The sequence below is a fragment of the Coregonus clupeaformis genome, chromosome 27 (genome assembly GCF_020615455.1).
Source record: "Coregonus clupeaformis isolate EN_2021a chromosome 27, ASM2061545v1, whole genome shotgun sequence".
In the NCBI taxonomy this organism is placed as follows: domain Eukaryota; kingdom Metazoa; phylum Chordata; class Actinopteri; order Salmoniformes; family Salmonidae; genus Coregonus; species Coregonus clupeaformis.
Genome location: NC_059218.1, coordinates 27,905,729 through 27,923,668, shown reverse-complemented (window position 1 = coordinate 27,923,668; position 17,940 = coordinate 27,905,729). Strand labels below are relative to the sequence as shown.

At 40.5% G+C, this 17,940-nt stretch overlaps 1 protein-coding gene across 2 annotated transcripts in view; it reads left to right on the top strand.

Annotated features, from left to right (window-relative positions):
• LOC121541692 (G-protein-signaling modulator 1-like) overlaps window positions 1-17,940 on the top strand; it is a 78,099-nt gene that overhangs the window by 48,116 nt on the left and 12,043 nt on the right. For both annotated transcript variants that reach the window (XM_041850933.1, XM_041850932.1), the window contains exons 10-11: window positions 10,318-10,388; window positions 10,521-10,685. In XM_041850933.1, the coding sequence (XP_041706867.1) occupies window positions 10,318-10,388; window positions 10,521-10,685 (236 nt within the window). The remainder of the gene's footprint in view (window positions 1-10,317; window positions 10,389-10,520; window positions 10,686-17,940) is intronic.

The window sequence follows — 17,940 nt, the reverse complement described above, 5'->3', positions numbered from 1 at the left end:
CCACCAAGTACTAAGTCATGTTTTGCAGAGGGGTAAAATACTTATTTCCCTCATTAAAATGCAAATCAATTCATAACATTTTTGACATGCGTTTTTCAGGATTTTTTTGTTGTTATTCTGTCTCTCACTGTTCAAATAAACCTACCATTAAAATTAGAGACTGATCATGCCTTTGTCAGTGGGCAAATGTACAAAATCAGCAGGGGATCAAATACTTTTTTCCCTCACTGTATATTATTTGCAAATATACACTACCATTCAAATGTTTGGACATACCTCCTCATTCAAGGGTTTTTCTTTATTTTGTACTATTTTTTGCATTGTAGAATAATAGTGGCGATATCAAAACTATGAAATAACATATATTGAATCATATAGTAACCAAAAAAGTGTTAAACAAATATATTTTAGATTTGAGATTCTTCAAATAGCCACCCTTTGCCTTGATGACAGCTTTGCACACTCTTGGCATTCTCTCAACCAGCTTCACCTAGAATGCTTTTCCAACTGTCTTGAAGGAGTTCCCACATATGCTGAGCACTTGTTGGCTGCTCTTCCTTCACTCTGTGGTCAGACTCATCCCAAACCATCTCAATTGGGTTGAGGTCGGGGGATTGTGGAGGCCAGGTTATCTGATGCAGCACTCCATCACTCTCCTTCTTGGTCAAATAGCCCTTACACCGCCTGGAGGTGTGTTGGGTCATTGTCCTGTTGAAAAACAAATTATAGTCCCACTAAGCCCAAACCAGATGGGATGGTGTATCGCTGCAGAATGCTGTGGTAGCCATGCAGGTTAAGTGTGCCTTGAATTCTAAATAAATCACAACACCATAACACCTCCTCCTCCATGCTTTACGGTGGGAAATACATTTGCGGAGATCATCTGTTCACCCACACCGCATCTCACAAAGACACATCTCCAATTTGGACTCCAGACCAAAGGACAAATTTCCACCGTTCTAATGTCCATTGCTCATGTTTCTTGGCCCAAACACGTGGTTTCTTTGCAGCAAATCGACCATGAAGGCCTGATTCACACAGTCCCCTCTGAACAGTTGATGTTGAGATGTGTCTGTTACTTGAACTCTATGAAGCATTTATTTGGTCTGCAATTTCTGAGGCTGTCCTCATGAGAGCCAGTTTCATCATAGCGCTTGATGGGTTTTGCGACTGCACTTAAAGAAACTTTCAAAGTTCTTGAAATGTTCCTTATTGACTGACCTTCATGTCTTAAAGTAATGATGGACTATCGTTTCTCTTTGCTTATTTGAGCTGTTCTTAATATGGTTTGGTCTTTTACCAAATAGGGCTATCTTCTGTATACCCCCCCTACCTTGTCACAACACAACTGATTGGCTCAAACGCATTAAGAAGGAAAGAAATTCCACCTTTTAACTTTTAAGAAGGCACACCTGTTAATTGAAATGCATTCCAGGTGACTACCTCATGAAGCTGGTTGAGAGAATGGCAAGAGTGTGCAAAGCTGTCATCAAGGCAAAGGGTGGCTATTTGAAGAATCTCAAATATAAAATATATTTAATTGGTTTAACACTTTTTTGGTTACTACATGATTCCATATGTGTTATTTCATAGTTTTGATGTCTTCAGTATTATTCTCCAAAGTACAAAATAGTAAAAATTAAGAAAAACCCTTGAATGAGTAGGTGTATCCAAACTTTTGACTGATAGTGTAAGTATAACTTTTGTATGACTGAAGCCTTTAGTGAGAGGTCTAATGCTTTAATATTTAATCATTTCTTCCCTCCGAATTCATATTCATTATACAAATAGGCCCATTTAATTTCATCTGGCTTGCCGTTCCAAATAAAATATTTTTTTCTCATATAATTAAAACAGCTGTTTGCTAGCTGTAGACAAGGCCATAAGCAGGTAAACTGGGATATGACTAAAGAGTTAATCAGGTGGATTTTTCCACATATAGGTATTTACCTTTCCATGGTAGCAAGATCTTATCTATTTTTGGTAACTTTCTATTATAGTTTATTGGAGTGAGATCATTTATTTATTTCGGGATATGTATACCTAGTATATCCACATCACCATCAGACCATTTTATTGGTAAACTACACGGTAATGTAAAAGTTGTATTTTTTAGTGATCCAATACGTAATATAGTACACTTATCATAATTTGGTTGTATTCCAGAGAGGTTAGAAACATTATCTAGATCCTCTATGAGGCTGTGGAGGGATCCAAGTTGTGGATTTAAAAGAAAACATGAATCACCAGCGTACAATTGACACCTTCGTAATCCCTTGATATTATTGTTGGATCTGATTTTAATAGCTAACATTTCGATGGCCATAATAAATAGATATGCCGATAATGGACAACCTTGTTTTACTCCTCTTGACAGTTTAAAACTTTCAGAGAAGTAGCCATTATTTACTATTTTACACCTAGGGTTACTATACATGATTTTAACCCATTTTATAAGAGATTTTCCAAAATTGAAATGTTCCAGGCATTTATATATAAACTCCAGTCGTACTTTATCAAAAGCCTTTTCAAAGTCAGCTATGAATAGCAGGCCTGGTTTCCCAGATTTTTCATAGTGTTCTATTGTTTCCAGTACTTGCCTTATATTCCAATGTATCGTCCATGTAAAAAACCTGTCTGATTAGAATTAATAATGTCCGACAATACCTTTTTAATTCTATGCGCTATACATTTTGCTAGAATTTTTGCATCACAACACTGAAGTGTAAGGGGCCTCCAATTTTATAAATGGACTGGATCTTTATATTTCACACTTGTGTCCTGTTTCAGTAATAATTAAATCAGATTTTCTTGTTGAGTGTCTGATAATCTACCATTTACATAGGAGTGGTTAAAACATGCTAATAACAGTCCTCTGAGTATATCAAAAAAGGTTTGGTATACCTCAACTGGTATGCCATTCAGCCCTGGAGTTTTCCTGGACTTAAAGGCTTTAATTGCATCAAGAAGTTCCTCCTCTGTAATTTTGCCTGCACATGAATCCTTCTGGACGGCTGCTAATTTTACATTATCAATAGAAAAAAAATCCATACAATTAGCTTCGGTTAGAGGAGATGGAGGCGACTGAAACGAAAACATATGCTTAAAGTATCATATGCTTCCTCTTTCAAAATATAATTTGGTGAATCATGGGTGACTCTGCCATTTGTAACCGGTTTCAGTAAATTATTTTTGGTAGCATTTCTATGTTTGGTGCATTTTTCCCCATATTCCATCCAGTTTGCTTTATTTTTATAATATACTACACTTGCTCTTTCTTGAATAAGTTCCTCCATTTCTTTTTGTTTTTCCTTTAACTTATTCTGAGCCTCTATGGTACAGTTTTTATTGCTATCTGTCTGTTCTGTTAGACCTTCTATTTCCTTTGTTAGTATGGACTCTTTTGACCTAAATTGCCTTTGTCTTCGAGATGAGTACTGAATTGCATGGCCTCTAAATAAGGGGATTTTCTGTACGGAAAAATTCAGTTATAAATTCCTCTGTCCTGGTTAAAAACAAGTTATCATCCAATAGGCTTTGATTACATTTCCAATATCCTCACCCACGTGGAAATTCAGTAAGAGTAATGTATATGCCAATTATCTGATGGTCCAACCGCATTCTGTCCCCTATCAACACTTTTTAAACTTTTGGTGCCAACAAGAATGACATAAGAAAGAAGTCAAGACGACTAGCTTGATTGAGCCTCCGCCATGTATATCTCACTAGGTCAGGATATTTAAGCCTCCATATATCCACTAGTTCCAATATATCCATGACATTCATGATTTCCTTAAGAGCATGAGGGTGATAGTTTGTAGTGTGATTTCCTTTACGATCCATTGAGGTATTTCAAACAGTTTTATAATCTCCCACCATAATAATAGAGTCTTGTATTGCTTGCAGGGTTGATCATTTATTATATATATTTTCAAAGAAGCATGGATCATCATTATTTGGGACGTAAAGGTTAATGAGCCATATCTGTTTATGGTCCAATAACATATTTAAAATCATCCATCTACCTTGCGGATCTGTTTGGACAGTTTGCACATTCGTATCAAAATGACTGTTAATTAATATCATTAATATTAATGTCACTACTTTAGTGTTACGTTTTGCATCATTCGATTACATCGTTAGTTTACCGTTCATTCCTCTGTCACGTTCGTGTGGTTGTTCTTGAGGATCCCTAGCAATAGTGGATCATATTAGGCTAACGTGTGTTAGTTGTGCAATAATTTCGGACATTTGAATCATGATGGAACGCAGACTATACATAAGTTTAAAAACTGGAGCCTGGCGCACGGTTCACGACGACTGGACCGTTGTCGTCACAGTTCCATGATTAGTGAGGATTATTAGGTAAGATCTATAGGACTACTGTTCAACCCCTATTGTACACTTTTCTCACCTTCCAATATTTCATGGTTTGAACAATTGAATATGGCAACTTTCAGGATGAATAAAAAAAGAAAACAGGTTTGGAGAGCCTTTACGCACACTTTACGCACAAAATAAAAAACAGGTTTGGAGAGCCATGTAAAGGCATAAAGGCTCTCCAAACCTGTTTAAATTGTTTTATTTCCTAACCCTAAATAATATACAAGATCAGAGTATTTTTGTATCTATCAATTGGTGCTGAAAAGGAGTCGAATATATGTGTATTTACATGGCTTTCTTTCATTGATCCCTAATATTCAGAACCGTTCTCTCCATATATTCTAGTGAGTATTGAGACAATTAAAATTAAAAAGTACACCAAATTTAAAGGGATGGCTTTAGATAAATGTACTGAAAACCCTATTGAATGAAAACTCAATGGGAAAAACTGTTGGCCAGCAAGTGGGAGGGTTTTCAGCGGTTGAATTAAATGTATTCAGCGTGCGCAAGGGCACCACGCCTGCAAAGCCTGTTACACACCTGCATGTCTGCAAGTCTGAATACCAACTACTGAGAAGTGTAAGGGAAAGGTGTACATTTCCTAAGTCTGAATTGGGCCCTTGATGTGCATGTCTGAGATAACTAGGCCTTCAGTGAGTCAGTACACTGGACATGTGCGAGCCAAAGGGAACAAGTGTAGATAGATTTGGGATGAAACCAACATACCTTTTTAGATAAATAAACTAAGTTAGGTGATTATGTCCCAGTCCAGACAGGCATAACACAGACCATGAATGACAACAAAATATTTGGTTGTGTACACTTGTTGGGTACGGTGTAGAGTGAGTGATGGTAATCATCAATCATTACATGTTCTGCTCTAAACAAATACACAGATGGGTTCTCTGATGCACATAACAAAAACACATTGAAAATAGAGGTGTCAACTTTTGAAAAATTAGGCCCCAGACACGTTTCAAATCCATTGGTCAGATCATGAAGCACAAATAAAAACGTTCAGAATAATGATAATAACATAACTTTATAAATGTAATTGCTAATTCATTCTAATATTGCTACAGCTAATGATACAACCAAATACATACAGTTCATAGTGTTTTCTTTTTTTACTTTCCAAGTGTCACATGACTGATAGATCTATGCAGATAGTACAAGCATGAGAAGTGGACTGCAGAAGTGGACGTACAGGGTATGTCGGTAGGGCTGTGACAAATGGTACAATTATTGTCATAATTGAATGGTTTTAACCGCTTGGAATTTTTGGAAATTAAGCTTCTCTTCCCGATTTACCAACTCTAACCACTTCATGTAAAAATGACAAACTCATATTACGTAAACTATATATTTACTTGAATATAAAGTTGAATCCCCCTTCCCCTAAAATAAATGTATTAAGATGATTATGAAGATTTTTTAAATTAATTTTTTTAGTTCACGGTTATTGTCGTTTACACGATTTATACAATAATTCTCGGTATCTCAGTGAAGGCCATCCAGCTCACACCCTGGCCCAACATTCCCTATGGGTGCATGGCTCGTAAAGGGCCCCTTATCCATAGTATTTCTGCTTGGCTGTCTGACTGAAACTCGTCCTCACCACACATCACAAGACCATCTGTTTGAGCTGTATGGGAAACATTCTAAATATTTGTTTTGGTTTTATGTTTATAAAGGTTTATCTAACGGTTGAGCAAAGTAGTTTTTGAATGGTCACCCTACAGAACTTTTTGTAATACATCAATGTTAGAGGCATTGGTAAGATATACAGTGAGGGGAAAAAAGTATTTGATCCCCTGCTGATTTTGTATGTTTGCACACTGACAAAGAAATGATCAGTCTATAATTCTAATGGTAGGTTTATTTGAACAGTGAGAGACAGAATAACAACAAAATAATCCAGAAAAACGCATGTCAAAAATGTTATGAATTGATTTGCATTTTAATGAGGGAAATAGGTATTTGACCCCTCTGCAAAACATGACTTAGTACTTGGTGGCAAAACCCTTGTTGGCAATCACAGAGGTCAGATGTTTGTTGTAGTTGGCCACCAGGTTTGCACACATCTCAGGAGGGATTTTGTCCCACTCCTCTTTGCAGATCTTCTCCAAGTCATTAAGGTTTCGAGGCTGATGTTTGGCAACTCGAACCTTCAGCTCCCTCCACAGATTTTATATGGGATTAAGGTCTGGAGACTGGCTAGGCCACTCCAGGACCTTAATGTGCTTCTTCTTGAGCCACTCCTTTGTTGCCTTGGCCGTGTGTTTTGGGTCATTGTCATGCTGGAATACCCATCCATGACCCATTTTCAATGCCCTGGCTGAGGGAAGGAGGTTCTCACCCAAGATTTGACGGTACATGGCCCCGTCCATCGTCCCTTTGATGCGGTGAAGTTGTCCTGTCCCCTTAGCAGAAAAACATCCCCAAAGCATAATGTTTCCACCTCCATGTTTGACGGTGGGGATGGTGTTCTTGGGGTCATAGGCAGCATTCCTCCTCCTCCAAACACGGCGAGTTGAGTTGATGCCAAAGAGCTCGATTTTGGTCTCATCTGACCACAACACTTTCACCCAGTTCTCCTCTGAATCATTCAGATGTTCATTGGCAAACTTCAGACGGGCATGTACAGTGGGGATAAAAATGATTTAGTCAGCCACCAATTGTGCAAGTTCTCCCACTTAAAAAGATGAGAGAGGCCTGTAATTTTCATCATAGGTACACGTCAACTATGACAGACAAATTGAGATTTTTTTTCTCCAGAAAATCACATTGTAGGATTTTTAATGAATTTATTTGCAAATTATGGTGGAAAATAAGTATTTGGTCACCTACAAACAAGCAAGATTTCTGGCTCTCACAGACCTGTAACTTCTTCTTTAAGAGGCTCCTCTGTCCTCCACTCGTTACCTGTATTAATGGCACCTGTTTGAACTTGTTATCAGTATAAAAGACACCTGTCCTCGACCTCAAACAGTCACACTCCAAACTCCACTATGGCCAAGACCAAAGAGATGTCAAAGGACACCAGAAACAAAATTGTAGACCTGCACCAGGCTGGGAAGACTGAATCTGCAATAGGTAAGCAGCTTGGTTTGAAGAAATCAACTGTGGGAGCAATTATTAGGAAATGGAAGACATACAAGACCACTGATAATCTCCCTCGATCTGGGGCTCCACGCAAGATCTCACCCCGTGGGGTCAAAATGATCACAAGAACGGTGAGTAAAAATCCCAGAACCACACGGGGGACCTAGTGAATGACCTGCAGAGAGCTGGGACCAACGTAACAAAGCCTACCATCAGTAACACACTACGCCGCCAGGGACTCAAATCCTGCAGTGCCAGACGTGTCCCCCTGCTTAAGCCAGTACATGTCCAGGCCCGTCTGAAGTTTGCTAGAGTGCATTTGGATGATCCAGAAGAGGATTGGGAGAATGTCATATGGTCAGATGAAACCAAAATAGAACTTTTTGGTAAAAACTCAACTCAAAAAACTCATGGGGGTGGAAACATCATGCTTTGGGGCTGTTTTTCTGCAAAGGGACCAGGACGACTGATCCGTGTAAAGGAAAGAATGAATGGGGCCATGTATCGTGAGATTTTGAGTGAAAACCTCCTTCCATCAGCAAGGGCATTGAAGATGAAACGTGGCTGGGTCTTTCAGCATGACAATGATCCCAAACACACCGCCCGGGCAACGAAGGAGTGGCTTCGTAAGAAGCATTTCAAGGTCCTGGAGTGGCCTAGCCAGTCTCCAAATCTCAACCCCATAGAAAATCTTTGGAGGGAGTTGAAAGTCTGTGTTGCCCAGCGACAGCCCCAAAACATCACTGCTCTAGAGGAGATATGCATGGAGGAATGGGCCAGAATACCAGCAACAGTGTGTGAAAACCTTGTGAAGACTTACAGAAAACGTTTGACCTGTGTGATTGCTAACAAAGGATATATAACAAAGTATTGAGAAACTTTTGTTATTGACCAAATACTTATTTTCCACCATAATTTGCAAATAAATTCATTAAAAATCCTACAATGTGATTTTCTGGATTTTTTTTCCTCATTTTGTCTGTCATAGTTGACGTGTACCTATCATGAAAATTACAGGCCTCTCTCATCTTTTTAAGTTCCCCACTGTATATGTGCTTTCTTGAGCAGGGGGACCTTGTGTGCGCTGCAGGATTTCAGTCCTTCACGGCGTAGTGTGTTACCAATTGTTTGACAAGATCCTCCCGTGTAGTTCTGGGCTGATTCCTCACGTTCTCATGATCATTGCAACTCCACGAGGTGAGAACTTGCATGGAGCCCCAGGCCGAGGGAGATTGACAGTTATTTTGTGTTTCTTCCATTTGCGAATAATCGCACCAACTGTTGTCACCTTTTCACCAAGCTGCTTGGCGATGGTCTTGTAGCCCATTCCAGCCTTGTGTAGGTCTACAATCTTGTCCCTGACATCCTTGGAGAGCTCTTTGGTCTTGGCCATGGTGGAGAGTTTGGAATCTGATTGATTGCTTCTGTGGACAGGTGTCTTTTATACAGGTAACAAGCTGAGATTAGGAGTACTCCCTTTAAGAGTGTGCTCCTAATCTCAGCTCGTTACCTGTATAAAAGACACCTGGGAGCCTGAAATCTTTCTGATTGAGAGGGGGTCAAATACTTATTTCCCTCATTAAAATGCTAATGAATTTCTAACATTTTTGACATGCGTTTTTCTGGATTTTTTTGTTGTTATTCTGTCTCTCACTATTCAAATAAACCTACCATTAAAATTATAGACTGATCATTTCTTTGTCAGTGGGCAAACTTAAAAAATCAGCAGGGGATCAAATACTTTTTTCCCTCACTGTAACGTTACTGCACCCTCTATAAGGGGTTTGTAAACTATTTTTAAACTGTTGATGATGCATACTTAAAACCTCTTAGATGTAAAGTCCCCTGTTTAGGGGACCTGCGTGGATCTGGTACTGGTTCCGACTGACATGTTTGCTTACAAATGGACCTATGGACACCGTAGATCGAAATGGGGTAACCCTGGTAATGATAGCCCTGGTTCCCACAGACGCAGTAGTATATTTTGTCCGCCTGTGTGAGGTGGATGTGAAATCTATATAGTACATTCAGAGATCGATTTATAGCCATTAATCTAAAATAATTCATAGATAAAAACGTTATTTTAAATTTTTAAGCTAGAGCTCTGTGTGACGGTCACAGAGGTGGGGGCAGATGTTTTGATCAAGAGAGACTTTTAGAAAATATGCACATTTTCTCCAACACTAAACATACAAATATGTATTGTTATAAGGAAGGTGACATCTTATAGTGGCTTTATAATTTGATTATGCTATATTTAGAAAACATGTCATTTCAAGCCTTATTCATTCAGTTTTGTTGAATAGGAATTACGTCATAAAGTATTTAGTAGTTTCATATTTTTATCATATTTGTACTGTGTACTTGAGCTTGTGTCCTCAGAAGTGACTACACCTCAGCAATCTATAACTATTTTTACCAGAAAGGTGAGATGTTAACCTTTCTTGGAGTATGCAGCATTACTAGTTATTGTTTATGGTCCTCTCATAATAAATATTTTATTTCAGGGATTACGTAGATTACATTTTAGATTACATGTATTAATAGATTCAATCATGAACTAATAAATATGAATGAAATATCTGTACATACTTTAACGACCCTAGCCTTGATGAGCGTGTTACTATGTCTCTGAGGTGTGATTGTGGATAAGGTGTTTGTCTTGGGTCAGGCGACCCGGGTTAAAGCCCCGCTCAATACTGTCCCTCTCATTCGTTACAGTACTAAAGGGCACACTAAACCGTCCATACACACAAAACCGTCCATTGACAACTTTACAAAGGGTATCTTATGCTTTAATGTCCTCTTTTGCTCTCTTCTTTGTTCTAGGAGCCAGACCCAAAATCACCAAGAGAAACAGTATGGACAGTGTTGAACTGTGGAAATACTCGTCAGATAAGGCAAAAACAGTCATTTTGTTGATTCCATTGAGTTTTCGTTTTCTCACATAATTTCTCTGCCATTTTATAAAATAACAGCATTCACATGTAAAATCAATAAAAATCCAATGGTATACTTAACTTTCCCTGCAGAATGGAGACAGCCAGGACTTGAACAGTATATCTCGGAGATCCAAGAGTCAACAGTCTCAGCCAGGCAGAGGGAAGGGCTACCCCGACAGCCAGTCCTCAGACGAGAGGCAGTGGTTTGACTCACCTGTGGATGCCGATGAAATCACAGTCCAAGTCCTGCCTCCAGTGAGTAGCCATATCTTCATTTTCAATTTCAAATAAGTTCTGAAAAACATAGTTAACCATAAAATATAATTTTCCATCCACGCAACCAATGTTTATCCGAGTAGATTTATATTGTTAACTTTCTTTTTAAATTGCCTACTAGCCCACTCGTTGACATACAGTGCATTCGGAAAGTATTCAGACCCCTTTACTTTTTCCACATTTTGTTACGTTTCAGCCTTATTCTAAAATTGATTAATTAAATTTTTTTCCTCATCAATCTACACACAATACCCTATAATGACAAAACAAAAACAGGTTTTAGGAATTTTTTGCAAATGTATTAAACATTTAAAACAGAAATACCTAATTTACATAAGTACTCAGACCTTTTGCTATGAGACTCGAAATTAAGCTCAGGTGCATCCTGTTTCCATTGATCATCCTTGAGATGTTTCTACAACTTGATTGGAGTCCACCTCTAGTAAATTCAATTGATTGGACATGATTTGGAAAGGCACACACCTGTCTATACAGTGAGGGAAAAATGTATTTGATCCCCTGCTGATTTTGTACGTTTGCCCACTGACAAAGAAATGATCAGTCTATAATTTTAATGGTAGGTTTATTTGAACAGTGAGAGACAGAATAACAACTAAAAAATCCAGAAAAACACATGTCAAAAATGTTATAAATTGATTTGCATTTTAATGAGGGAAATAAGTATTTGACCCCCTCTCAATCAGAAAGATTTCTGGCTCCCAGGTGTCTTTTTATACAGGTAACGAGCTGAGATTAGGAGCACACTCTTAAAGGGAGTGCTCCTAATCTCAGCTTGTTACGTGTATAAAAGACACCTGTCCACAGAAGCAATCAATCAATCAGATTCCAAACTCTCCACCATGGCCAAGATCAAAGAGCTCTCCAAGGATGTCAGGGACAAGATTGTAAACCTACACAAGGCTGGAATGGTCTACAAGACCATCGCCAAGCAGCTTGGTGAGAAGGTGACAACAGTTGGTGCGATTATTCGCAAATGGAAGAAACACAAAATAACTGTCAATCTCCCTCGGCCTGGGGCTCCATGCAAGATCTCACCTCATGGAGTTGCAATGATCATGAGAACGGTGAGGAATCACCCTAGAACTACACGGGAGGATCTTGTCAATGATCTCAAGGCAGCTGGGACCATAGTCACCAAGAAAACAATTGGTAACACACTACGCCGTGAAGGACTGAAATCCTGCAGCGCCCGCAAGGTCCCCCTGCTCAAGAAAGCACATATACAGGCCCGTCTGAAGTTTGCCAATGAACTTCTGAACGATTCAGAGGAGAACTGGGTGAAAGTGTTGTGATCAGATGAGACCAAAATCAAGCTCTTTGGCATCAACTCAACTCGCCGTGTTTGTAGGAGGAGGAATGCTGCCTATGACCCCAAGAACACCATCCCCACCTTCAAACATGGAGGTGGAAACATTATGATTTCGGGGGTGTTTTTCTGCTAAGGGGAGAGGTCAACTTCACCGCATCAAAGGGTCGACGGACGGGGCCATGTACCGTCAAATCTTGGGTGAGAACCTCCTTCCCTCAGCCAGGGCATTGAAAATGGGTCGTGGATGGGTATTCCAGCATGACAATGACCCAAAACACACGGCCAAGGCAACAAAGGAGTGGCTCAAGAAGAAGCACATTAAGGTCCTGGAGTGGCCTAGCCAGTCTCCAGACCTTAATCCCATAGAATATCTGTGGAGGGAGCTGAAGGTTCAAGTTGCCAAACGTCAGCCTCGAAACCTTAATGACTTGGAGAAGATCTGCAAAGAGGAGTGGGACAAAATCCCTCCCGAGATGTGTGCAAACCTGGTGGCCAACTACAAGAAACGTCTGACCTCTGTGATTGCCAACAAGGGTTTTGCCACCAAGTACTAAGTCATGTTTTGCAGAGGGGTCAAATACTTATTTCCCTCATTAAAATGCAAATCAATTGATAACATTTTTGACATGCGTTTTTCAGGATTTTTTGTTGTTGTTATTCTGTCTCTCACTGTTCAAATAAACCTACCATTCAAATTATAGACTGATCATGTCTTTGTCAGTGGGAAAACGTACAAAATCAGCAGGGGATCAAATACTTTTTTCCCTCACTGTATAAGGTCCCACAGTTGACAGTGCATGTCAGAGCAAAATCCAAGCCATGAGGTCAAAGGAATTGTCCGTAGATCTCAGAGACAAAAATGTCTGCAGCATTGAAGGTCCCCAAGAACACAGTGGCCTCCATCATTCTTAAATGGAAGAAGTTTGGAACCACCAAGACTCTTCCTACAGCTGGCCGGCTAGCCAAACTGAGCAATCGGGGGAGAAGGGCCTTGGTCAGGGAGGTGACCAAGAACCTAATGGTCACTCTGATGGGAGCTTCAGAGTTCCTCTGTGGAGATGGGAGAACTTTCCAGAAGGACAACCATCTCTGCAGCACTCCACCAATCAGGCCTTTATGGTAAAGTGGCCAGGCGGAAGCCACTCCTCAGTAAAAGGCACATGACAGCCCACTTGGAGTTTGCCAAAAGGCACCTAAAGACTCTCAGACCATGAGAAACAAGATTCTCTGGTCTGATAAAACCAAGATTGAACTCTTTGGCCTGAATGCCAAGCGTCACATCTGGAGGAAACCTGGCACCATCCCTACGGGTGAAGCATCATGCTGTGGGGATGTATTTCAGCGGCAGGGACTGGGAGACTAGTCAGCATTGAGGGAAAACTGAACGGAGCAAAGTACAGAGACATCCTTGATGAAAACCTGCTCCAGAGCGCTCAGGACATCAGACTGGGGCGAGCGTATACCTTCCAACAGGAGAACGACCCTAAGCACACAGCCAAGACAATGCAGGAGTGGCTTCAGGACAAGTCTCTGAATGTCCTTGAGTTGCCCAGCCAGAGCCCGGACTTGAACCCGATCGAACATCTCTGGAGAGACCTGAAAATAGCTGTGCAGCGACGCTCCCCATCCAACCTGACAGAGCTTGAGAGGATATGCAGAGAAGAATGGGAGAAACTCCCCAAATACATGTGTGCCAAGCTTATAGCGTCATACCCAAGAATACTCTAGGGTGTAATCGCTGCCAAAGGTGCTTCAACAAAGTACTGAGTAAAGGGTCTGAATACTTATGTAAATGTTATATTTCCGTTTTTTATTTTTTTATAAATTTGCAAAAATTCCTTAACCTGTTTTTGCTTTGTCATTATGGGGTGTTGTGTGTAGATTGATGAGTGGGAAAAAACAATTTAATCCATTTTAGAATAAGGCTCTAAATACTTTCTGAACGCACTGTATAACTTAACTTCCTCATTATGTCCCTGCCTAACAATAACATGCACCTGGTGTTTACTAGTCATGTTGATTTAATTTATCTTAATTTATAATAATAATAATATAATATGCCATTTAGCAGACGCTTTTATCCAAAGCGACTTACAGTCATGCGTGCATACATTTTTGTGTATGGGTGGTCCCGGGGATTGAACCCACTACCTTGGCGTTACAAGCGCCGTGCTCTACCAGCTGAGCTACAGAGGACCAGAGGACCACAATTTATTTAATTGATCTCTTAACTTGGAGAAACTACCAGAGGAAATGAGATCAGTCAAACTCATCCCTTTCTCAGCTCCACTAAAAGGCATAAATTACAAAGACTATTGTTTTCAATGTGTAGCCTAGCTCTATAATGGGCTCAGAGACACAATTACTTGAAGTGTGTTAGCTTTAGCAGACGGTAGCGATAGCACCTCTGAGTAGCTTGTTTCTCCTTAAAGCCCTAATTAAATCTCACGTTTTCCTCCTAGTATCAAAGTGTTCTACTGAAAGGCATTATCTACTGACTCTAGCTTCAGTTTCCTCTCTGCGTTTTAGGAACCGGCAGCCTTTTAAACAATCAATGAAAGCTAACCTGACGGCTAAAATGACATAAATGTGGTTAGCGCACTGAAGCTGGTAGCTGAAGCCTGTAAGTCCTTGCATCTTTGCACCTTTAGTCTGAGATTTACATCATGATAATAGCGGCAAGGGAAAGTGCCATAGGTGAGAATGATGTGATTAATGAGGGTTAATGGACAGTCTAGATCTCCAGGTTCTTCCTGGTAGAGACAGAGGAGTGCTGTGTCTGATGGTGCCAGAAGAAATCAGCGTCCAGGAATAACACAAAGTTAACCTGCAGGCCTTTCTGACTGCTCTAGATTGTTTACAACAATATTCCTTTGTGCTTCCGTTATCCTTAGGACATCCTCGGCCAGCGTCAGCCAAAGCGGTTGTGCTTTGCTGTCATTTGGCATTTGAGGCGGCCAACCATGCGTCCCGGTTCTGTGATACTGCTAATAGTTGCCAGTTCCTCTGTGGCTTATCTTTCTCTTGTCTCCAGAACTAAGGTCAATAATGATGACTTGAACTGACAATAAAAAGGGTATTTGATCTTTGGTCTATTTTTTCACACCAGGTCACAAGTTGTTCTTCTAAAAAAATGCGAGGGGAAAGGGTCGATGTTACAGACTGGTTTTTTATTCTCGATGTTGTTTTCGGTTGGTTCTGTTTGCGTGTGGCGCACACAGATTAGAATCTTCTTCTTTGGTGGAGTTTAACGGTGGTTGGCATCCAATATGTTGCATTACCGCCCCAATTGTAAAGTATATATCCATTACACTTTGTGATACAAAATGGGAAAATGGGAAATGAAAGAAATACATATACTTTTTTTTTTATTACCCTACACTCATTAAAACCCAGCACCTTATTCCACTACTTTAACCCTATCTGATTCTACCCCAGGCCAATGGCCTGAGAGGACGAGACACTACCACTCAACACACCCTGTAACTCTTCTGAAGTCAAATCTCATACCCCCAAGTACTTTTCTGCAGCTGCTACCACAACTATTTTCTGTGACTTATGTTCTATCTCTGCAGTACAGTTGATAACCATTGCTATCAACGCTAAGAAGCCAACCTTACTGAAACATGTATCACTCATTGGCCTATCCCTCTGTTCTGGCACAGATCTACTATTCACAGGGACCCTCAGAATACCTCACCCTTGATCCACCCTCCTCTACTTTCTTCACTGCCTCAGCATAAGACATCTTCTGCACTACTCTGACCCTGGCCATCTCAACCTGCGTCTCTCGCACCGGACACCTCCGATCCCCAGCAACATGGGCACCCCTACAGTTGACACAACTTTTTCCACCGAAACTACACATTCCTCTGTCCCATGTCTTCCTGCACACTTCCCACATCTTGGAATCTCCCTCCTACACACTGCTACAACATGCCCATAAACGTGACACCTATAACACTGCAGTGTATTTGGCACAAAGACTCTAACAGCATAACTGATATATCCTAACATTACTTTGTCAGGTAAAGACCCTGAATCAAAGCTCAAAAGAACAGACTGCGTCACCTCTGTATCTGCATCGCACCAAACAGCGAGCGTCACAAACACCAGGAATCAAGGATTGCTACCTACATTAATGAGCACAAAGATATCACACTTGAGAAAGCTGCAGTCCTTGCAGATGAGTTTGTGGTGATATAAAAATACCTTCACAAACAGGGCACCAAGAACTAATATCTCTACACAAAAAACAATCCAAAGAAGTCATCTCCCACTACAAGGTTTTTGTCTTTTCCACCAGTACCCAGAGACAAGGATGGACAGAAAACTGGTTATTCGTATTTGCCAGTTTGTCATTACTGCCATGAGAAAGGCCATATTTGTCTCTCAGTGTCCTAAATTGAAACAGAACATTTTGAGAGAAAAAGCTTTCTTCTTGTGGGAGCCCTCCAGCCCATTACGCCTCTGGTTGGGACTGGTTTATCTCCTAAACAAGATCAGATTTGAATGAACCCTTTGTTTCAGAAGGGTTTGCGTCTCTGCAGAGTGGTGATACTGTTAAACAGCCAATGAAGATACTGGCAGACACTGGGGCAGCCCAGTCCTTCATTTTGTCTGACACTTCAGCAACTGGTGACAGTGTGTTTGTTCAAGGCGTGGAGATGGGTTGCATGGAAGTTCCTTTGTGTAATGCGGAACGCGAGTCTGATCTTGTTTCTGGTCCCGTGGTCGTTGGAGTGAAGCCTACCCTACCTGAGGAGGGGTTCTTGTTCATTTTAGGCAATGATTTGGCTGGAGGGAAGGTTGTGCCGAATTCTGTTGTTTGTTAGGTGCCCAGTGGAGGAGCGTGATGGGTTATCAGAGAAATACCCTAGAGTGTTCCCAGCGGGTGCTTTTACACGTGTTATGTCTAAGAAGATTGCAGAGAGCAAGTCTAGTTTTGAGGAGGATGTCAGTAGTCCCACCATGTTTGATCTGTCTGAAACATTTATGTGTGGTCCTGATTTTGCAGCCTGGTCTCAGTGACTAGATGTAACATAGTACACGTTATCCGGGATACAAAAATTTGTATGAAATGCTACGTTTTGTATGCTTACATAAGACAGATGTTTACTTAAGGCAAATAATAAAGTAGGGTGGTTGGTCGGGGTGCATGGGTGGGTGTATAACGCGAACATCTAGTTCAAATCTCATCACGGACAACTTTAGCATTTTAGCTAATAAGTAACTTTTCAACTACTTACTACTTTTAACTACTTTGCAACTACTTAGCATGTTAGCTAACCCTAACCCTAACCTTAACCCTTTAACCTAACTCCTAAACTTAACCCTAACCCCTAGCCTAGTTAACGTTAGCCAGCTAGCTAACGTTAACCACCTAGCCACCTAGCTAGAATTCGTAACATATCATACGTTTTTCAAATTCGTAACATATATTGTATGTTTTAGGAATTGGTAGCATATTGGAAGTTTTTCTAATTTGTAACATACGAAATGGGTGATGGATAGGCACAAATTAATACATACCATACGAAACGTAACATATCATACTAAAATGAGTGTTGAAAACCCCAAAGGTGAGAAAGTTGGTAGGACCTCTTCGATGTCTAGGAAGCAGCTGAATGCTGAACAGAGAAAATATGCTTCCCTCTCCCTTCTTTTTGCGGAAATACTGTACATCCAGAGGAGGAATTTGATGAAGTTCGTGTGGGTTACTTTGACAGAGATGATGTTAAGAGGTGAGAAAATGGCGTTCCCACGCCACTTTTAGTCAAGGCTACTGGCCCCAGTGTATCTCAAATTGTCGTTCCAGTTACACTCCGACAAGAGATACTGTACTTAGGTTGGCTCACGATGGTAGTATTGCAGGCCATCTTGGGGACACATTTGGTTAGCTCT